Below are 23,675 nucleotides of genomic sequence, written 5' to 3'. Positions count from 1 at the left end.
TTGAAAATCCTGGCTACGGCACTGCATGCCAGTGTGTTTCCTGAGACAATAATCCAGAACAGCCAGACGATATACAAAAAAGGACGATGAATTCTGTGCTCCAAAATCGAGTCTTGAGAGAATAATCCCTAATGGATGTGTGTGCTGTGTGTCAATAAATTGCATAACAAAAATACATAAGCATGTTGTTTTTTTTTTTTTCAAATACATTGTGGCTGAGTGTTCTGCTTCCAGTGACGCCATACTCACCACATCTTATATTTCAAACACCAGCTGACAACATTTGATAACTCTGTACATGTGAAGAATAGAATGTCTGTTACGTTTAATAAGAAAAGGCTTGAGCATAGCTCTGCAGATATTGACGGTATTAAATGCTTAACCATATTTTATACAACATGGTGGTATGAAGAATTCGAAATAGTTAAATGAAATCACACTAGTGCATTCCCGTTAAATATCATTTGAATTTTGAGGTACTATTAACTAAATTAAGGTGGTAAGTCTACCTATACCTATAGCAACTATATATACAAAAAAATCCTATGGTATTCCAAATAATAATAATAATAAATTTTTGACATAGGGAAAAACTTTACAATTGAATACGACAATACAGTACAACGAAAGCATAAACGGTGAAAGGGTTCCAGGAATACAACAAAACGAAATCATGTATTTATGAAATTTAATTAAGTACTGAATCACGTTCATTTTTTAAATATTTGTGGGTAATGACCCACAACTAAAATATATGATAGCGTGTTATCACTTAATACTTTATTGTATTGATTTTAGTAGAAAAAAAACACGATATTTAGGCCTTCCAAATCTATTCCACTTGTCGATGGATGAGTATATAGCTAGCTTCCTTAGTAATACATACATTTTCATCATAATGAGGCATAGGTTGTGAATGTATTTTATATTCACGTTGAAAGCCATTTATTCTGGGTAAAACACACAAACCTGACAACACGTGCAATAACTATTCTCTATGATTTTATCTATAAAATGTTAAATTTATTACAAAATGTAAGAAATATATAAAATACAAAAAGTATCAATTGTTCTAGACATTGCTTTCAAATTGGAAATCGATAGTACATGGGAGTTTCTGAGAAAAATGTTTTCCATTTGCAACTATAGAATACGCATGTACCTCAGGCGTGTAACTTTGCCCGATATTCCCCGGGTCTCCTCGGCCTTCCAGTAGTTTGTAGCAACATTGTAGGCGATGTTTGTTGTGATATGGACCCCATTCTTCAGTTGGTCTTGAGCTCTTGTATATTCTCTGCAACGTGGTTCAAACATTTGTTAAGAAAAATTATGAAAGCAAAAAATAACGTATTTATATGACATTCAATCAATAATTGGTGCATAAAAGGTGTTGCACGAATTATTAATCCTATCGTGCTCCATACAAACCATACAAAAGCTCGGAATGTTCAAATCCAAAGTTAATACTAAAGCTAAAATACTTCTTATCTAAGCAGGTGTGGGTGAGGCTTACCTGTAACAAAGTTCCTTCCTGCTTCCAAACTTCATAGACAGCGAAAACTACAATTGGGATTATTGCCGCTAGTACCATTAACCATCCTAGAGCTTCGGCACCTTTCGAGTAAACATACCCGTCGTATGTAAGAGGCTCATATCCGAGGCAGAAAAATATAAAGATGAACTACGAAAAAAATCATAAAAAATATTATCATGTCTTATTATTATTAGTATTATTAGTAGTAGTATTATAAATAATATTAGTATTCCGCACTTTTTTTTTAAATTATTTAATGTCATTATTTGTTGTTTTTCTATGTTCTCACTTTAGTGGAACGAATGTATATTTGCTGTTGGCTGAATAATAAAAAAAAATAATGTAATACATTTTGTAACACAATCAACCACATTTCATATTAATATTATTAATTAATGTCATTAATTATTATTAAATTATCAATCATATATATATATGCATATATAGTATGCTTTGTTGTTTTTGATCAAGATGCTATCATTTTAATAATAATTAATCATTATATTATTATTAATTTTTGTAATTAATTATTATCATTACTTACTTTCATTTAAAACAACTTACAATGATAATTGATGGTCCAACGACAATCCAAGTGATCAACCAATATATATTTGGAGCGAAACCTAGCATATACGTCATATTCTTTACAAACTGTCGGTAGTCTACAAAAGAAAAAAAAATAGCTATAAGAATAGTAGTAACACAGAATATGGATATGGATAAACCACTTGCCTATCCGCGCAATAACCACCAGTAAATTTGTATCGCTATGAAGTGTTATTTTTGGACAAAATGTTTATTATTGATATGGTTCAATTATATATTATTTCTTCTGTAGACTGGTGGAGCGACGAGGAGAGGAAAAGCAAATGCCCAAGCGGAGAACAGTGAGGTACATACGGTAATGGTTTACAAGTAGTTGTGCATCGCTGTAGTGAACAAAACTTGTACCTCAACAGTGGTCCTACGTAAACTTAAAATAGAAATATCAAAAACCAGTGGACAAGTCGAACATGTCAAAAAACACAGCAATGTCACAATCCAAAAAGAAAAGGATATCACCTTGAATTTTGAGTAGGTTTATTTCAGTCTTATTATTTAGGCCTATTAATATTTCCTTTTATGCCTTAACAAATGTTAAATTTTTAAAAATTTCAAAGAAAGGGAAAGTCAGGGAGAGACAGATCATAATAATCACTATAATCATCTCATCATCATTATTATCACCACCACCCTTATCATCATCATCATCACCATCCTTATCACCATTTTATTGTAGTGAAAACAGAGGCATATTTGTTCAAATTACAAAAACGTTTAAAAAAAATATGGAGTAAAAAATACATGAAAAACAACAATAATAGGGAGGGTGATGTGAGGAGTTATAACCATAGCACCATAGAAATTTACCCTCCGAAGGTCGGTGCTTCTGAAGTTCATGTATACCTTGCGGTCATACACTTTTTAAAGTAATTATTAGGTATTTGTACAGTGTATGTCCATCTATATTTTTATGCTGTTTCTCATTCTGATATAACTTTTAAAAACCTTTTTAAAACATGTTTTTATGATACCAAAAAAGGAATCTAATCAAATAATGGAAGTTGACGGTGAAAATTGCATGCATTTCACGGTCATTTTGTGTTTAACTTATCTGTATCTAGTTTGAAACGCTTTAGAAAACGCAAATTGCGTTAACATAAAGTTTCATAACCTATTTATTAATATTTATAATATATAAAATGATGCCTTATTTTAATATGCACATCTTTGATGTATAGTCATTGCTTAGACAAAGCTTGAAGAAGATCCGAGCATGAAAAGTGACCGAAGTGACGGACAGAAAAATCCTGTTAAGAATGCAATAGAAGAAAAAAAAATTCAGGAAAAAGAACAATGGCTTTTAGAAGTGGTTAGCGCATCGGTTGTGGCTTGGACTCTCGCTGTGCAAATCGCTTGTGTCCTTGGGCAAGGCACTTTATCTATGGCTGCACACGAAGAGTGTACCTGGTAGGTTCCAACACAACTGCACTGGTTACTAGCTGCAATATTATGGAATTCTCCCCAGGGAGCTGGGTATGTGTTACACATGTTTGATCCAATGACTGGGGTAATAATATGTTCAGCGCATTGAGAGCTTGCTTATATGCTTTATATAAGAATGAACTATTATTATCATTATTATTTATTATTATTATTATTATTATTATTATTATTATTATTATTATTATTATTATTAATTTTATTTAATTTATTTTTTTATTTTTATTTATTTATTTCTTTTCACGTTAGTGCCATGCGGGAAAATCAAAATTCTGAACAAAAACCATATACCAACATATTATAACCATAATACCACCTAATGAATAATACATACCGTAGATATATATAACACACACAATCTCAAGTAAAGCTATTAATAGTAATGAAAATCCAGCCGAATATGTATCCATCAACGTTAATAAGTAAATTCCACCCTGTAAAGGAAAACAGTAAACATTAATATAGTTTTATGCATATGACTAATGGTAGGCCTACGCTTGATGAAACTTAGAGTCTGTCGTGGAACGAAAGCCATACAAATCTGTCTATTTGGAAGGTCTTGAGATCGGATTCAGATATCAAAATTTGTTTTAAGGTATATCATGTATGTAGTTACTCAACGGAGTTTTCAAACTTTTAATCAACCATCCGATTTCGGAGTTTCTGCATACTATTAATTAACAAGCTAGTACGCAAAACATCCGCAATTGGAGCGTTGGTTAAACGTTTGAAAACTCCGATTTTTGAGTTTTCGCGTATAGTACGCAAAACCTCATCGGAGGGTTAAGTAAAAGTGTTGCTCTAAATAATAATAGTACGCAGAAACTCCGAAATCGGAGATTTGTACGCAGAAACTCCGAAATCGGAGGTTTGATTAAAAGTTTTGAAATTCCGATTTTTGAATTTTCGCGTACAGTACGCACAACCTCCGATCGGAGGGTTGATTAATAGTTTGAAAACTACGCTTTCGGAGTTTTCGCGTATAGTACGCAAAAACTCCGAAATCGGAGGGTTGAATATTTGGAGTTTTCGCGTATAGTATGCAAAACCTCCGAAATCGGAGGGTTGAGTAACAGTTTGAAAACTCAGATTTTGGAGTTTTCGCGTAGTATGCAAAACCTCCGAAATTGGAGTGTTGAATAAAAGTTTAAAAACTCCGATTTTGGAGTTTTAGCGTATAGTACGCAAAAACTCCGAAATCGGTGGGTTAAGTAAATGTTTTGCTCTCTCTATACAGGGAGAGCTTGTTCAATTAATAGTACGCAGAAACTCGGAGGTTTGATTAAAAGTGATTAACTGTTCAGTACTGATAGTACAGGTCTCCCTCCTATTAAAGACTAGGCCTACATTTGAGACCGGGGTTTCTATTCTCTTTAACAGCTATGGTCTCTAATTATAATAATAAAGGGAAACGACATTTGTTATTAAGGGACCACAGAAAAATCCTAATTGGAGGTGGTCTTTAATTACAGGGAGACTGTAATGCTAATGTCATTGCATTGTGTGCCTAGGGCCTAGGACGAAATACATGGATTGTGTGGAAATTTGCGACTATGATGATTTACTCAAGGTATTCTTATATCATTTAATACAAAATATCAGATTCCATTAAAATTTAGCAAAATACACAAAAATAAACACCTCTCGGTGGCTCGTTCCCAAACGGGATAGCGAGAGCTCTCTATTGTACACTCGTACACAAAGGTATACAATGATCGTACGCACATTATGACTTACCTCAGTGACATGCGGAAGACCAAGTAAAAATCCAACAACACAAAATGCCAGGGTGATCTTCAGCTTATGTTGGTAAATATTCTTAAAATAATTCTTAAGTTCATCGCAAATGGCTGTTATAATTGTTTCCATCATTACAAACTATAATAATAAAAAAAAAGAAAGAAAAAGAGTCTTCATCTTGAATTCACATTATATTTACGTCATTTTGGTGAAAGCATTTGAATAGCTGTGTTAGACTGAACATTCATCATTTTGCCACCGTTGGCTGCTTCATCGAGAAAATTAAACATTTTTTTACAAAGAGGTGAGAACAATGAATGATGAAAAATAAACGTTTACACTTTCATTACATGAGCAGAAATGTTGCTTAAAATTCATTATGCTGTCCACTCGCAAGGAACCTACGTTAGAGCAATTGTTAACACATGCATACCGCTTCAAATGACTGATAATACCAAGAACTAACTGGAATCAAATCACAAAGCAAGTTAAAGCTTCCAAGATAATCACTTTGCTCTCACAGTGAAGAAGATCAAGATAAAAAGGTAGCATTAAAATGAGCTTGATTAAATTATGGTTGGATCTATGCATAGAATATTAAAATCATGGATAGCCAATCAGTCAGGATCCTCTAGACGCTGCTTAAAGAAGTACGATTGTGAGGTTTGCAGGGCCTGACAGCCTGCCAAGTTCTAGGTTTAAATTAAGTCCTCTGGAATGTGTATTTCTGTGAGACGAAGCAACGAGATTATGTTCATCTAGTTATTGTATATTTTTCAGTTTGCTACATATTATGTATCATGACAGGAACTGTCATATCCTTTTTCGTGCAATGATTATTTATGATAAATGTTCATTAATAAGACCTAATAGGTAAGAACTTATTACCACTAATGTATGTCTGAAATAAAATTAAGCCAATGTATTAACACCAATTTAAATGTATTTTTTTTTACTACTGTGGTTAATTCAATTCTACCAAATTGTTTTCCACTTCTGATTTCAACTGTATGCAATTCTGCACTGCACATAAATAACGCGTAAGAACAAAAAATACTAACCTGACTGTCCAATCCTAGAGTGAAAAGCATGAAAAAGAAAACGATCGACCAGAAGGGAGCACCGGGCATCCTAGAGACTGCCTCAGGATAAACTACAAAAGCTAAACCTGGGCCGGATTTAACAACTTCTCCAACAGGTACACCAGCATCGTGTGCCATGAATCCAATGATGGAGAATATCACAAATCCAGCGAAGACACTTGTACCACAATTAGTTAATGCTACGATAATTGCATCTCTAGAAATTGAACAAAAAATCGGTTGTTATTAGGTTTAATACAATGTAAACAATTTGTGTCATTACTTGATAATAATGTCATGAAGTACAAATTTATTAACCAAATACAACTACAGTGCAACCCTCTAATTCGAGAATTTTTGGGACCTGAATTTAGGTTTAGTCTTCAATTACATGGTAAGCTCATGTTAAATGATTAAAGACTGTTAGTTAATACTTTGGGCTCCATTTTGAGGGGTTTCAAAATTACAGTATGGACCATGACCAAGTTAAAGAACGCAGCATTCAGGCAATATATCTTCTCTCCCTTGTGTTCACACTTAATAAATCCAATCCAATCCAAGCAATTAATCTTTGGTCACAACTTAAAAACGACATATAACAAGTCTGCTGGTTTGTAATGAAGGGTCCATTTTAGAAGTTGAGTTGAATAGCTTGGTGGTTAAGATGTTTGTATTCCAATCCCACGAGGTTTGTATGTGTATATGTATATGTATATACATGTATATGTATATACATGTATATAATATCCTTGGCATTGGGACTAAATATAGAAAAGGCAGCATCGCTGTTAGACCTCTTAATTAAATCAATAGAAACTATGAAAATTCTATAGTTAAATATAACTGGCCCAGTAAATGAAAACTATTAGCACGATATACTGAAGATCTGTAGCCTCGCTCAAGCAATTTCTAACCTGTGACAGTTGTTCCGGAACTTATTGTAACTTGCCAATGTATGAAGTCCACCCCAGGCTGGTCCCAGGGAGTAAAAGATTTGTACTGCCGCATCCTTCCATACCTGTATAAAAATATTACATAATATCAAAGACGGGTTTCAAAAACCCCAATTGAATCTGGTCTCGATCGCCAAATACCTTACTCAAACCCGTATTCGTGGAGCAATTTTTAGCTGCAACGCAATAGCGGTCTCAAGTTGACCTGACCTAGTTAGATGTCAAGACTCGCAACATAACCACTCTCTGCATGCTTGGTCCAAATAGTCTGTACTTCTAATAACTCCTTGTTGTAGCAAATGTAATGTCGGGCGTAATGTGGACCGAGGCTATCGCAGAGGGTACCATTTCGAATATTCGTGCAACTACTCGATACGATATGATTTATTGGGTTCACTTTTAGATCAGTGGCACCCATCACTTAGATGGTGCACCCATTAACAATATAAAATAATAATAATAATAATATAATATATAATATATATATAATATATATATATAATACTTACAAACCGGAGCAAATCAGTATCGCTGATTTAACGGTTGTATAACAAAATTGGAAATTGATTTAAAGCCAATTTAAGGTTCAAACAATACGCAAACAGTATAAAAAATGTATTAGGCCTATGTGATGTGGCTGTTACCGCAATTTGTGATGAACATATTTTCCAATTCTACTTTTCAAATAAACACTAGTAATAAATAACCAATGTAAGAAATTAGTGCAACTTTAAAATTAAAAATGCTTGCTGAAGTAGAAAAAATCTCCACCTCATATAACTTCATTCCTCCAGAGTACACCCACTTTCCCATTGCGTATCCTCTATGCCGCACAATCACATCATTTAAATATTGCCACTATGCACATCTAAACAAAATTACTTAAGCATATTTTCACAAGAATGGATTGTCTAATAAACAGATTCATAAACATATTAGTCTTCATAGTTAAATGCATCTATAATGAATGTAGGCCTAAATCATTATATATTAATACAGGATTATGCAAAATACATATTTTGAAAACTGCTATATTTTTTTTTATGTCATTGCATTGATGATAACCTATTAGTAATACAGTAGAAATACGGGGCTAGGCCCAGTACATCACAGGAAATTGTGCATGACGATTCGGAAATTGATGCAATCATACAAGGAAAACGTCCCTGTAATTAGCTTATGTATGAAATATGTTGGAAATGTTACACAGATATCCGTTTGTAAAAATATTTCCCTTTCGTATTAGATGATATTTGATATAATTAAAATCTCACCTTGGGGTTCTTAAGTAGATGAAACTTGGGAGATACGTAGAATTTAATCCCATCTAATGCTCCTGGAAGTGTCAATCCGCGGATCAGTAGAATAAATAGTACAACGTATGGGAATGTAGCAGTGAAGTATACAACCTGTTATGATATGATAGTACACCAATATATCAAGAACAATATAAGGCCATTACTTTGTGGTGAGCTTAACAATTAATTTGAATACCGTACATGTGTTGTTAATTCCATTACATTTACTAATAAATAATTAAAATAATAATTATATATAATATAAAATATTCGTGTTTAATAAATTATGCTCCAAAATTACGTCAACTTGACTTTTGTTTTTATTGTCTATATATATATATATATATATATATATGTATATATATATATATATAGGAAATAGAATGTAGCATATGTAATCATTACTTTTCCTGAAGACTTGACTCCCTTAGCGATGCATCCAAAGACGACTACCCAGGCCAGAAGTAAACAGAGTGCAAGTTGCCATCGAATTTTACCCATCTCTTCCATTCCTGATGACCGCTGTAGAACGTGATTACTAAAAAGGAGCACAGATCATCCAATAAGAGGTTAGATTCTTTGGTATTTTATGTATATTTCTGAGGAGATGCAGGATTTGGCGGTAGGGGTGCGTGAAAGTCCACAGCACCTCAGCCATAGTTGGGCTAAAGTGGGAACATTTTGAGAATATGGACCTTTATGTGCCCGGAAATTAAACTCTCATAGTACCTTAAAACATACAGTTTAGGGGGTGAAATTCACTTTACTGCTCGTAGGTTGATTTATTGTGCCCTTTTTATTATTATTATTATTATTATTATTTATTATTATTTAATATTATTATTATTATTTAATATTATTATTATTATTTAATATTATTATTATTATTTAATATTATTATTATTATTTAATATTATTATTATTATTATTATAATTATTATTATTATTATTATTATTATTATTATTATTATTATTATTATTATTATTGTTTACCTTTCAATATCACAACATTTGAAGTTCCTCGACCTTTCACCATTTAAGATTTATATTGGTATTTATGAAATTCACAAAGTCCAATCTGCTAAGCTTTAATGGGTTTATCCAGATAAATGACTAAAGTGAAAGAAACAAACCAGTGAAATATAAAGTATCCATAGGGCATTAGTATAATTTCTGATTATGTTCATTTGATCCCCTCCTCCAGTGCACTTTGGGGTTTAATTTTTGGACCGAGGTAGGAGGTTTGAAAACTACTTTACTCGCTTCTGCAATAGCTGAAACTAGGTCTACGCCATCTAGCGAATATTAAGAGACATCGGTGTTATTAAGCTTGTTTTTTTTTTCACTTTACTTACTCCCAATATTCTTGACTTGGCCATTCTCTGCTGCTGTTATAAACGGCAGAACTATTAACAACCAGACATTTGTCAGTATTCCATTCATGGTCGCATGACTTCCAGGGTAACTCCGACGTAAATGAGGCGAACAAAAAGAAAATTGTGTAGGATATTACGATGTTGTAGTAGCAGCACACCATCGCAGTGATCACCACCATACCCCAACCGAGTCCTTTAAAAATATATCAATACTTTCATATGTTATTCATTCTTTTAATATGCTATCATATGAGAATTATTCGATCAAAAGTTATTTTTCGTCTAAAAATAAGTCAACATGCCTACTTGATAATATCGCTTGTAAGTTTACCTTTAAAAATTGGGCTAATTTTCCAGATACTGATACAGCCAAGTCCAGCAAACTGGCCGAAGCCGAGTTCAAGGAAAAAGAGTGGAAGTCCGGCACAGAACAACATCATGCAGTAAGGTATTAAAAAGGCACCTTCAAATGACATAAAATAAATTTAAACATCTGTACTCTTACCAAATCCAAACTCATATATTTACTTTAAATTAAGAACATAATATGTATTTTAACCTTGAAACTTAAAGACTTAATAAATATGACTAAACAAATAAAAAACATTGGGCTTACAGTCCCATTATTTAAAACATTTATTTTAATCTTTATTGGATTTAGCTACGTAAAGTTGTACAACAATATAACTGTAATCTATTACTGAAAATAATTATACCTATGACCAGTGGCGTATCTATGGGGGTGCACACGACCCGTCGCCCCCCTCCCCAAATATTGTATATTTGATGGGCCTAGATACCTAATATAGGTTGCTCATTTTCTTCCCGTCAATAACCTTACCTCCCCCATTATCGTAACATAGATATGGGAAACGCCAAACGTTTCCTAGACCGACGGCGAACCCAATTGTCGAAAGCATGAAGTCAAGCTTCCCGCCCCAATTGCCTCTTTCTTCTTCGTCACTAAAGTCATCTTCGTTCAGTTCATTTGATTTCTTTTTATGCTGGAGCTTGGTGACCTGTGGCATCGGTGCATTCAAGTCCACCTGCAGAAAAAAAAATGTTGGTCAAATAGTTACTAGAGCTATAGTGTCTGCAGACGGCGTAGAAATTGTGCCAATAACTTGGGGCAGACGAGCACCGCCTACGACCCCGGTAAGAATTCAGGGGAATTCAGATTCATTCCTTCATTCAGATTGGAAAATTAAAATTTTGAGAGGCATATTTAGACGATTTTAACATATTATAATACGTAAATCAACTGAATTTCAGAGGAATACTCTAAAGAATATGACAATGGTAGCTCCAGTTTTTTGTCATTTCTAAGTAGGCTAAATCTACTCATAAAACTCTGGCATCCAAACCTCAAAAGACTCGGATGCAATTTCTCAATGTTAAGATACAATTGGTAAAATACATACCTAGTTTATAAAGTGTAAACAATTAAGTTAAAATTACTAAATTACAATGTAATTTGTTTTTTATCTATAATATAAACGTATCAGTGAACCCCAAGATTCTATCATAAACCAAATTGTACCGTCTGAAAGGATCTCTACATGTAGATCTGCCTTTGATATTTGATTGATGTAAAGGATTTTTGTGTGTGGATATCTAGTTAATAAATGACCTGATGTTGACATCATCGATGATGAATAAATAACTATTTTATGTAGGCCTATTTTTTTTTTGTAGACCTGCACTTTTACTACTATTTTTATTTTTATTTTTCAAATCCTGTCAGATCCCAGAATTTTGTTCAAAACAACTCCACTCCATAAGCCTCATTATGAAAGCTAGTTTAAGTAGAGCATCATTTTGTGTTTGTAATTAGATAGGAATAGAGCAGGAGCCCAGGGGTGTCAGCATAGCTGGAAAGTTAACCAATTTTTGTGTATATAGTAATGTTCTATGTGTCTGTCTATATAGGAGAGTGGGCATCTGCCGGTCCCATTGTGGTGGGTGTGGTCAGGAGGGGCATAAAAAGTGCCCCAAAAATTGAGCTAGATCAGCTTGTGAATTAACCCAATGAAACCTATCAGAATATATTCGGCATAGTTCAAGATATCACGAATGGACAATGCCAGACATTTCCAACGCCAAAAACCAGTACCCCAAAATTAAGCTAGATCAGCTTGTGAGTTAACCCGATGAAACCTACTGGAAAATGTTAGGCATAGTACCAGGTATCAGGAATGGTCACCGCCAGACATTTTTAATGGTGGGGTATACCTGCCAGACACCCCCAAATACCCCGCCCACAAAATTGACCTAGATCAGCTTGTGAGTTAACCCGATAAAACCTACTAGAAAATGTTCGGCATAGTACCTGGTATCAGAAATGGCCACTGCAAGACATTTTTAATGGTGGGGTGTACCTGCCAGACACCCCCTTATAGCCCGCCCCCGAAAATTGACCTGATCAGCTTGTGAGTTAACCCAATAAAACCTACTGGAAAATGTTCGGCATAGTAACAGGTATCAACTTGTATGGGCATAGCACCAGGTATCACGAATGGCCACTGCCAAAATTTTTGAGTGTGGTGTATCTACCAGACACCCCCTTATGCCCTGCCCCCTCCCAACCCCCAAAAAAGAAAAAAAAACATTTATCAAGATTATCTAGTGAGTTCACCTGATGAATGTTACATGACATGACACGTTACATGTAACATGAGTGACCACAATGACAATTTTTATTTGTACTGGAAATCTACTCGTACTGAATATTGGGCATTTATAAATTTTAAATCCTGTATAGAATCTCATTGTTAAACTGTTGTAATATATATATACAAGTTACAATAGCGCACCGTCTTTCGGATGTTAGTCCCGTGTGCATTTATGGCTCATTTGCACCTTAAAACACGTACAATCTTCGGAAAAGAGAAGGGGATTGTCTTCCGGTGTACCGCCCAATCACCACCAGAAGAACCTCATTGGAAATAAGTATTCTTCCAGACCTTCGTGGGGTGTTTACACGGAACAAATCTAATATTTTTAAAACAATCACAAAATGACATTATTGAAATAGGTTTCGTCCTCTTGTACACTAGAGTGCAACACCCCAAAGCCCGAAAACTAATACAGATACTTAGTCATTTGTTTTCGGCACACCACTGATTTTATTAAAAATCGAAGGCTAAATTTTAAATGTTGAATGTTAGACCTGAGGTTCTGTCAGTTCCGTCAGTTCTGTCACACACACACACACACACCCACCCACCCACACACACACACACACACACACATACCCACCCACTCACACACATACATACATACATACATACATACATACAAATATAATGTGTATATATGTGTATAAGTATCAATAAAAACTGTAGAAAACGATATTTAAATGCCAGAGTGGGAAACTGGGTCATCTTTATGCCGTCATCATTAGTGTACCACTCAGACCGAGTCTGTTAGACAATTAACACGAACGGTCAAAGATCCTGGAAACTGAACGGAAAAAATTACTCACGTAGTAGCCTTGACTTTCACGTGATAACCCACATCGTTTACGCGATACATGTGTGGGCACAACAATGTATTCAGGCTGGATCAACGAGAATTACAGATGAGATTTGCGGATTTGCCTATTTTATATATACAATTTCCACCTTGCTGCTCATTTTTTCAGCAAATACATACAGGTTATACATACAGTATAGTGTATTGAAATTAGTTCGCCCTAATGATGCTATAGATCTCATATTTCGTATTAAATAAAAATGTACATTAAAAAATCAATGATATTTTATTGTGTAGGTACTTTTTTTCAGTAGAAAATTACATTTTTAAAATAAGTTTGAAATACCGTATAAATTACCTTATAGTAGACCTACTGTAAATACAAACGTAACAAGAGAATAAGCAAACACAAGCAATTCAATATTTTATGTTATAAACCAACAGTTGGCCTCCGCTCACACTTTCTTTTGTACTGTAACCCATCTACAGGGTTCACAGTTTAAATAACACTTTAAAGCGGAAAAGTGCGTATGAGGTTGGATTTCGAATACTCGCTGTGAATTTCCAGGTTGGGCAAGGCAGTTTACATACGTTTGCATTTCTTTTGACTACCTATGTTGTGGAATTGAATTGAATGAATGTAATAACCATGGCCAGTGCACGGAGAAGGTTTCATTTTGTGCTGGTATGCCATTTTCCAGTGATCATGCTTGGGTGCTTTCACGCCTTTGATTACTTTTGGTTTAGGATTGAAACATTATAAATATATAATAATATAATAATAATTAATGATTATAATAAATAATAAAATAATAATAACAATACTCTCGTCGACAACAAGTGATCGTGGGTTCAGTTCCGTTGATTGGCTATGTCCGATACCAACTTTATATAGGCCTATATATAGTCCCTTTGTTCTACCATTTTTTTTTTTTTTTTTTTTTTTTTTTTTTTTTTTTGAGGATTTAAATAATACGGTCTACGCAGCAAACCTGATTGGAATATTATTTACTATGATTTCCAAGCTGCGACCAATGCTTTTCTAGCTCATAGAGTTTCAATTATATGGCTTAACAATTATAGTAATAATTATTATTATATTATAGTAATAGTCTAATGGAATGATACGCTTCTTGAAAAGGAGAGGCTGCAGGTTAAAATCCCGCTAATACTTATTTGCATATCAACTAAAAAAGGAACTTTTCCTTGAAGGGCTATCTGAGCACTTATATATGTATATATAACACTCTTTGTGATATTGGGACAATGTGTAAAAAATAAAAAAAAACACCTCTTAGTACGACCAACCTTGGTGAAAAAGGCATCACCACACTGGGAAAGATTATAACAAAGACAAATACAATAAACACAAAATATAGGAGATTTGAGAAATTAGAGCCGTGGGCAAGTGGATCTTAAAGTCAGGATCCGGAGGAAAAAAAATGTGATATGTTAATATGTTGTAGAACTGATTTTTCTAAGACAGAAAAAAGTTTAAAAACTGGGGGGGAAAAGGGGCGTAACTGTACATTTTTACACCTTATTCCCCCAATTTTTAAATATATCTGTATCTCATTCACCGTTCCCCAGTTTTTCGTCAAACAACATTTTTTCTGTCTTAGAAAAATCAGTTCTGCAACATATCAAAATTGTTTTTTCTTCCGGAGCCTGACTTTAAATAATTGTTAGAAAATATTTGAATAACGTTCAGTTTAGAGATTATTTCAGAGTTATGGCGTAGTGTGTGTAGTGAGAATCTTGTAATACCTTGCATTTGAAAACAAAATACTTTGTTGCAGCCAATAGAGATCCATGATGAGAGGAGCCGAGCGTGTGTGATGCTTACATGAAAATATTGTACTATTAGCCAGCAGCAGCATTATTCCACACATTCTGCAGCCTATTTAACTTTTTTTTAAGTACCACTGCGGAGTGAATTGCAATAGTTTATCCTTGATAAAGGAAAATAGAGCTTTAAATTCCAAATTCGCGTGTACTGGACTCTCCACAAATTTCGCAACTTTGCTGCAGACCTTGCCAACCTGGGGAATTTAAGTGTGGAATCAAGAGTAAAATCAAGATTACGTACACAGTTGGAGGGTGTTATAGGACATCCGTATTGCTAACCAATCATTTATAATTACATTTTTGAAATGCAACTAAACACTTGGAAGAATTTCAACAACTAGAAGAATTAGAAGAATTTACAACTAGACTGACGGACTAAATAATAATTAATTAATTAATAATAATAATAATAATAATAATAATAATAATTAATAATAATTAATTATTAATCTGCATAAAGATGAAAGTTGTTATTATAATAGGCCTATAGGATGCGTCCTATTGTCGATTCCTCTCCATAAGGTGAGGTGAACCCCTTTTCCATACCGTAATCCTGACTCCAAAGATGATGTATTGACCACCTGTGTATCTTTTCCTCTATTATTATTTTACATTATTCATTATGGAGATGAACACGGTAGTATTTCCGCTGCACTTATTTCCCCTAGGGGCAAGGCAAACATCCTAACCACTAAGTTATTACCGTACTCCATTCCCTAAGCTATTTAACTCCTAAGCTATCCCACTCCATTCCCTAAGCTATTTATTTCCATTTCAGAGATCTGAGTGAATTTTATTAGGAAAAGAGAGTTTTTGTAGTAAAAAGGTCTGTAAATCAGCAAAGTATGAATTATGTTGATGTTTATCGCTTAGTCGACACTATTGATCATTTTAAATAGGCTGATCAATGTTTTTCTTGAGTTTTCAAGATTTTATACAGGCACAATAATCTATGGTTGGCAAAATAACAAACTGTTCATTGTAACATCCGGGTAAATAGGATTAAACTTATTATATGATAATACAGGACTAATATAAGCTTCTGTTTTTATTCTAATTTAATTATTGGTAACGTGGCGAAGCTTTCCTCATTTCACCTCAAAACGGATTACCTTGGTTGACATTATCAAACTGTTTATCCTAGCATCCGCTAATTTTGTAAATATATGAGTAAACACATTTTAAAATTGGCATCACCCCATACCGGTACCACCTTATCTTTCGCGCTAGCCTCCCGCTCACGTATTCATCGAGCGTTATCACTTCACCATCACTACCCCCACGACACTGCTAAACATAGATTCTATTGTTGGAGGATAAGCAGAAACTGGGCGATGTTTTTACAAGGCAAATTCACTGGGGAAAATCTAAACAATAAAAAGAAAAAAAAAAAACACGTCCAAAAGATGTCTGCAATTTAGTCACCAATAATTTTAAAAATTATTTTTGTACCGTACTGTATAGCAAAATGGAAAGTGTCGTTGAGGTTGAACTGATTTCATTAAATTGAATTTATGCATGATTTGAAAAATTTCGTCATTTGTTTTTATTCCTGATTTGTATCATGCCCATGTGTTATCATATGATTGATTATTGCCAACTCAACATAATTAATTCTCTGTTGTTGCTGTGTTAATTCATAATAAACATGTAACAAATGGTTAGTATTTAAGTCGATAATAATTATTGTTGGAATTACAATAGCTGAAAGGTTACACCAGACCTACAACGAACAGTGTATCGAACTATGCCTTTGTGTTTTATTTTTCTTTAAACCCGTGAGCGGATTTTATGATTAGGTCAGTGAGGTCTACTCACTGATTGATATGGCTCCAATTTAATTATATTTTATAACTTTTCAATTGTATCTAAGTACAGTGTTTTCATTTATCCGGGATTTTTTATATAATGTGCCAAATTGCGTAGTTCCTTGTAAAGTGCATTAAAAGAGCATTACGACATTGGACTGATGACGTCATGACCAGACTGATGAAGTAACAACACAGTCAGTTGAAAACTATAGCCGATTGTGATCGAAACATTCAAGTAAATTCTGATGTTATTTTGGTTCAATTAGGCCAATTTATTTAATAATGTGAAGCGCTTAGAGGCTTTGGTAAGGAATTAGGCACTATATAAGAAAGACATATTATTATTATTATTATTATTATTATTATTATTATTATTATTATTATTATTATTATTATTATTATTATTATTATTATTATTATTATTATTAATGAAGGTTTATCAACATTAAATAATTATGTTTTAAAAAAATACTAATGGACGATTTTATCAACTCAACCCGTGCACTCAACAAACCTCAAGTAGCCCCAATGATCGATTGCATCAAATACTAACTATTTATCTTATCAACATCTAAATTATTATGTTATCACTTTTCTTGATAAAAATAATTAAAAGTAGAACATTATATGGCGTAGCACAGCGCCCCGAGTATGAAATGTGATTCCCCTCTGAAGAACAAATTAGACCCAAAAAAGATTCGTAACATTAAAAGATGAAATAAAATGAATCAAAACTATATCAACGTGTCTAAAATGTATAAAAATTAGCAAGAACTTGTCTGTATGAAATTATTATTATTTAGACATAATCGATGCTGAAATGCGGATTTTCTTGCATGGGCCAGGCCGCGTAACATGGACACTTTCAATCTCTTTCAAATTCAATCAGTGGCGTAACGACTTCACTTTGAAAAACGTACGCAATCGGACTTGGTCGATAGCCTGGTTCACGTCGAACTTTTATCTAGATATAGATCCACTTAACTAGTTAAAGGTTCGACGTGAACCAGTCAATTATAGCTAGATAAAGGCTTAAGTCACTTAAGTTAACTTCACTAGAATAACGGTAAATTAACTTGCTTGAGGGTAAAGTCGGCCCGGATTACAAGGACACGATTCCTCTGGTTGGCAACAATTCGTACTCCAACAATGCTAAAAGCAGCAGCAAAGTAGTCTCATTAGTCCGGTTTTCAGAAATTACTTGTAATATTATTGGTAAAAATCCAGCAAACGTCCGTTTTACGAATAATCGATATTACAAATTACCCTTGCCCTTTGCATCATCCTCTCCGGGGGCTAAGCCCCGGGTCCCAAGTACAAAGGGGCCTTGGGAGGGGTATTTGTACTAAAAAACATGGTTACACTCTTACTAACATAGCTTTGTCATTAGGATCTAATAGCAAACACGCAAGACTAGCAAATTGAAACAAATCTTGGTTTTTAACTCACGAATTTACTATGTGGATTCGCACTACTTTTATACAAATATCAATTCCCGACTCAAAGGTGTTCTACAGCCGGGCTCCACTCAATGCCTTAGCCAGGATTTTCAAGCAGTGCGGGACAATATCAGGGTTGACCAACTTTACGCGTAAATTCAAAAATTGTGGACTCATTTTCTTAAAGGTTAACACATTTCAGGGGCGGATCCAGAGATGTCCAAAAGGGGGACCGAAAGGGGGGCCGAAAGGGGGTCATGCCCCCGCGAAATTTTTGTGTTCTAGACGCCCGAAAATAACATTTGAGGCGTTGTGGGTTATCATTTTTTCTTTTTCCTTCTTTTTTTCTTTTTTTTCCTTTTTTTTCCCCTTTTTTTCACCTCCCAAAAGGGGGGGGGGGGGGCGGGCCGGGCCCCCCTAAATCCGCCCCTGCATTTTATGCAAAAATATGAAAAATCTTGACCCACTTTCTTACAATTTTACACATTTTAGGCTAAATATAAGAAATCTGGACCCATTTTTCAAAAAGTGGACTCGTTTTATACATAATTAGAACCCACTTTTAAAAAATGTGGACCCATTCTTTGTGGACTCATTAGAAAAAGTGTGTGGGACTGTCCCAACTGTCCCAATAGATGGCTACGGCATTGGCTCCACTACAAAAAGAAATTTAGTAGTCCGAAATATTGAAGAAAGGGCTACTTGAATCATAGATTGAATACGGATCAAATTACAGTACGGTAATATAATATGCTAGTACTACTGTGAAGGAGTCCCTCGGCCACTTTTACAAAACACGTAACCGTAATCATTAAATTTCGCACGAAGACTCCAACATTTCCTCGCCCCAGGGTCCTGTGGCTCGCAGCCGCAGTACTGAATCCCAAATGTGTCAAAATTATAGGGACAATTTTAGTTGAACAGAGCCTATATTTTGTGACACTGATGTTATAACACCGTGTATCCATAGTTAAAAAATACGATCGATAATTCTAAATTTAGTTTACAATATGTATCTTGGCGACATGAAAAGCGAAATTAATCACAACGTATTCAACTGGTCTTTGAGTAAATATAAATTCATGCATATTACTATGCTACGTGCGTTTAAATTGTTTATTTGATGTTTCCCTATTTGTAAAACAAAATTAAAAAATTGCAGTCGTTTTACTAGACCATGCCAAGTTGTATGTTGTTGTTCGGTCTTTTTATTCAATGACTGCAAACCTTATTAGTAGCCACTGTGTGCGATGACCCATTGAGATCCATTGGTACCCGGTTCAATTCCATCTGCAGCTCTCATTGTGTTTCAGCTAGCGGGCTGGAATGCAGGTATTAAAAAGCAGGCATGGGGATTTTCCCGGTGTACTGCCCTATCACTACCATAAGGACCCCACTGGAAATAAATTTTTTGAAGGTTATTATCATCGGTGCCGATGTATTCCAGGTTGATTGGCTATACCTACTGATTCCACACACCAATCATGTAGAGGCCATGTATTGTTTTGTTTAGCCTATAGTGTTTACGGTGCTACGCAGCTAACCTAATTTGAATAATAGTATGCTATAATTTATAAATGCATTTCTGGCTTTACAATAGCTCCACTATGTGTGTGAGCGTCAGTCAGATGTATAAGAAAAAGTGCCTGGGGGAAGAAAAGGTCTGTGCGTATACACATAGGTTCGAATCCCACCAGAGAGACACCTTTTCCATACATATGTGTATGAGCTAAATTGTCGGTGAGATTTAAAAGAGTTTAGAGTTCACGACAGCCGAGTATAGCATGGTTCCGTACATTAGTGCATTTTGTTGATAACCAAAACAGATTACTTGAAATCAAGAAACAACAACTACACACACCTATTGTATGCTGATTTCGTTGTTAAAAGAAGCTTTAATTGAAGAATGGGAATTGTAGAAAGAGGACCAACCTGGTAAAAGCATTACTTGGCAAATAATAGTATACAGTACTAACCTCAAGAGCCATTTTCTCGTCGATTGCATTCATGATAGCGGTATTCGTCCCTGCCACTCCTGTAGTGGAAAAAAAGAACTATAGAAAAAAAAATAGCAGACTCCCTGAGAGACTGCTATGTACGGCGTGATTCGAACTCAGAATGAACTGAAACTAAGAAGAGCATCTATTGTTGCCGGAGTATACATCAATGATCACAAACTATGAGCCATATGCTGACCGTGAATATCTTTTGATTGGTTGATGCTGTTGCTCTGTTAAGCCATTTCGAATAGGATTTCCGTCCCACTCTGTAGTAATGTTTAATAGCAGCACGATATAATAATCTACAATACTAGCGTAGACCTACGAGAGTGGCGGAGATTTCAGGGATATTATAGAAGGGAATGCCCACGTTCACTACCAAGATACTAGTTGGTCGTTTTAGTATATCAATACATTTTAAACATTTTGTGACAGATTTTCTTTATTCATTTTTAAACGCTAGTTCAGTCAGCCAAAAAAGAAAATAACAAATTGAATGGTTTATTTATTTTTTTGGTGATCCGCTTCACAGAACAGATCACCTCCTTGTTATTGTAAGATCTTTTTTTTAAAATTCTACATTTCTCCACATTTATATTTCGCACGATATCTCAAAATTGCCGCGAGCTAAGCACACATGGCAGCATTTAGTTGGAATAGTCACAATAAGCTTTCCAATGTGATGACCAGCAATGCGTGACGTCCTCTACGCACAATTTTTCGTTTTTACATTATCGATCATATCATCCTAACTAATTGCCATTTCGAAATCTCATTTAGTGAGCATAAACTTCAGGTTAAATTTGAATGTCATGTACCTGAATTTTACGCGCGCGTGTCAACATTTTAAAATGCTAAAATTAAAATTTTCGCACAGCGCGCGTATTTATACACGCGGAGCACGTACGGAAGCTTGAAATTTCGTTTTTTTATATATATGTTTTGGGTTTCTGAAACTATATTCACAAATGTCCATTCTTTTTCAGTCATTATAGGGCCAATAGCAAGGCCGTACGCGTGCATCAAAGATATGAATCCTTGTGCGCGTTTTTGTCGACAGACACATAAAATTTGCCAAAATAATGCCAATTTTCAATTAGTAAAAGCTCCTTAGGATGAAAGGTGACCCCCAATTTTTATTACTTATTCTAAAGGCACATGAGTTGTAGATATGATTTTATATGATCGGACATTGTGACGTCGTTTGTTAAAATACTCATTTGAGAGTATCTCGCTTATCTTTAATCGATACTTTGAAGTATGTTATAGCTGAGACAATTTTCTTTCATAAATGTGACTTTTTACATTTTGATGACGTCATCACGGTCAAACTAAATGTTTTTTCTGACCCCCCTCATCTCTCTTTCCTCAAGACTTTGATAACCCCCATATCATCATAACCAATTGACATTTTTATTCATATTCAATGGGCATAAAACCTCAGGTCAAGGATGAATGTCATGTACCTTAATTTTCCATGTGCGCATCATAACGTGCGCGATGAAAGGTAAACCCCCAATTTGTATTACATATTCTGAAAGCACATAAGTTGGAGATATGATTTTATACATCATTATGGCTGATCGGACATTGTGACGTCATCATATTGTTATCTGAATACAAAACAAGAGCGACCGCTCACATGCTAAACCGACCGCGCCATTCATGCGATGTGCGTTATTAGTGGTAATGGCAATAATGTACAGTCCTTGCTGAAAACCCCTGTTTTGTTTTGTAGGTGATGGGGAATATGTCATTTATTTTTCACTTTGATGACGTCATCATGGTAAAAGTGAATATTTTTTTTTCTGACCTTTCCCCCACCTCTCTCTTTAAATCTTTGACGACCCGAGAGAGGGCGTCAGACTTGATATTGAACTGCACAGTTTGACAATGGCTACTGTATTTGTCCATGTAATACTTTTAAGCGCCGGGAGATATCTTTTGCCTGACAAGCGGATCACCTAATTCGTCCTCAGTGACGAGTTCAAATCTAGTCTATATTTTATACTTTCATTAGCCTGAATAAGCGAGACCATTGATGTTTTTTTTTTCAAATTTATAAAGCATTTTTGTCAGAATTCCTTTTAAAAAAATCAATCAATCTAAACAACTGGAATGCGCGAGTTCCCGATCCCTCATTTGAACTTTCCTCAGACCCCACTGATGACCCTAGCCGTCCCATTTCTCAATTCAATTTCAAAATTATTCCAAGACCTCCGAGACGGAGAGATAAAATGCTTAAAAACATTCACTAAAATAACAACACATACCACAATCTATTTGGTCAGTTGTCATGCAGTAGATGTATATATATATATATATATATGTCTATATATATATATACATATATATATATATGTATATATATATATGTATATATATATGTATATATATATATGTATATATATATATGTATATATATTGAATTCGAGTCCATGCGGTGAAAAAAATTTCAGTTAATTTCTGAAACATAAAAATAAAAACAAAAAAAAAACATTGCCAGGTTTTATATATTGTTATAATTCTTAAATAAGTTTTAGTTAATGATAAATATATATGTAAGTTAAGTACAGGACCTGTCTCTTATACACATCTTTCCTGCAAAACAGAAAAACGGGATAGAATAAGAAAAAATCTAGAGTAAAAATATCACTAAAAAATGTGATGTAACAAAATTAAAAACTAGAAAACTCCTAAAGAAAATTATGAAGTAAACTAAAATATGAACAAGTCGACGGCAGTGAGACTTGATACGCAAATTACGTTAACGAATTAATAATTATCCGTTTATTATATTAAACATGTAGAATGACGCCAGTTGTTAATATGCACATCTCGATATGATCTATGCTTGGACAAAATTTGAAGACAATTCAAGTACGGAAAGAGTACAAAAGTAAAACATTTTGTGCAAAAACATGAGAAACTGGAATAGAAAAAAGCCGGTTGTTGCGGGAAAAGCCATAAAATAACTACTTTGTTTTATTTAGATTCCTTACCGCATATTGACAATTCAAAAATGTACAATTAAAGATTAAATATCTCTCTCCCACACCACCCCCTTTTTTCTC

The 23,675-nt window shown here is 34.3% G+C and overlaps 1 protein-coding gene across 2 annotated transcripts; it reads right to left on the bottom strand.

The window, feature by feature from the left end:
- Positions 1-188: 188 nt before the first annotated feature.
- LOC117124324 (sodium- and chloride-dependent glycine transporter 1-like) lies at positions 189-20,857 on the bottom strand. Of its 2 annotated transcripts, XM_033270539.1 has the most exons (14): positions 20,578-20,857; positions 10,871-11,075; positions 10,361-10,492; positions 10,009-10,222; positions 9,059-9,191; positions 8,630-8,764; positions 7,317-7,420; positions 6,382-6,619; positions 5,318-5,458; positions 3,915-4,014; positions 2,099-2,199; positions 1,514-1,681; positions 1,163-1,294; positions 189-292 (listed from the first exon to the last, which is right to left on the bottom strand). In XM_033270539.1, the coding sequence occupies exons 1-14, from the start codon at positions 20,608-20,610 to the stop codon at positions 263-265; spliced, it is 1,866 nt and encodes a 621-aa protein (XP_033126430.1). In that variant the 5' UTR covers positions 20,611-20,857; the 3' UTR covers positions 189-262. The 2 variants fall into 2 exon arrangements, with proteins under 2 accessions (XP_033126430.1, XP_033126422.1); XM_033270531.1 differs by lacking the exon at positions 189-292 and having other exon boundaries at positions 309-1,294; positions 20,578-20,855.
- Positions 20,858-23,675: the final 2,818 nt, after the last annotated feature.

This window comes from Anneissia japonica, unplaced genomic scaffold, assembly GCF_011630105.1.
Source record: "Anneissia japonica isolate Jap-2015-1 unplaced genomic scaffold, ASM1163010v1 scaffold11029_len304543_cov171, whole genome shotgun sequence".
In the NCBI taxonomy this organism is placed as follows: Eukaryota; Metazoa; Echinodermata; class Crinoidea; order Comatulida; family Comatulidae; genus Anneissia; species Anneissia japonica.
The sequence above is the reverse complement of the archived record's forward strand: the minus strand, read 5'-3'. Positions and strand labels throughout refer to the sequence as shown.

Excerpts from the sequence above, each read along its gene's own strand:
- LOC117124324 (XM_033270531.1), bottom strand. The coding sequence starts at position 20,610 with ATGAATGCAATCGACGAGAAAATGGCTCTTGAG. Across the intron at positions 11,076-20,577 it reads ACGAGAAAATGGCTCTTGAG|GTGGACTTGAATGCACCGAT; the intron begins GTTAGTACTGTA and ends TTTTTTCTGCAG. Across the intron at positions 6,620-7,316 it reads TTCCGGAACAACTGTCACAG|AGATGCAATTATCGTAGCAT; the intron begins GTTAGAAATTGC and ends TTCAATTTCTAG.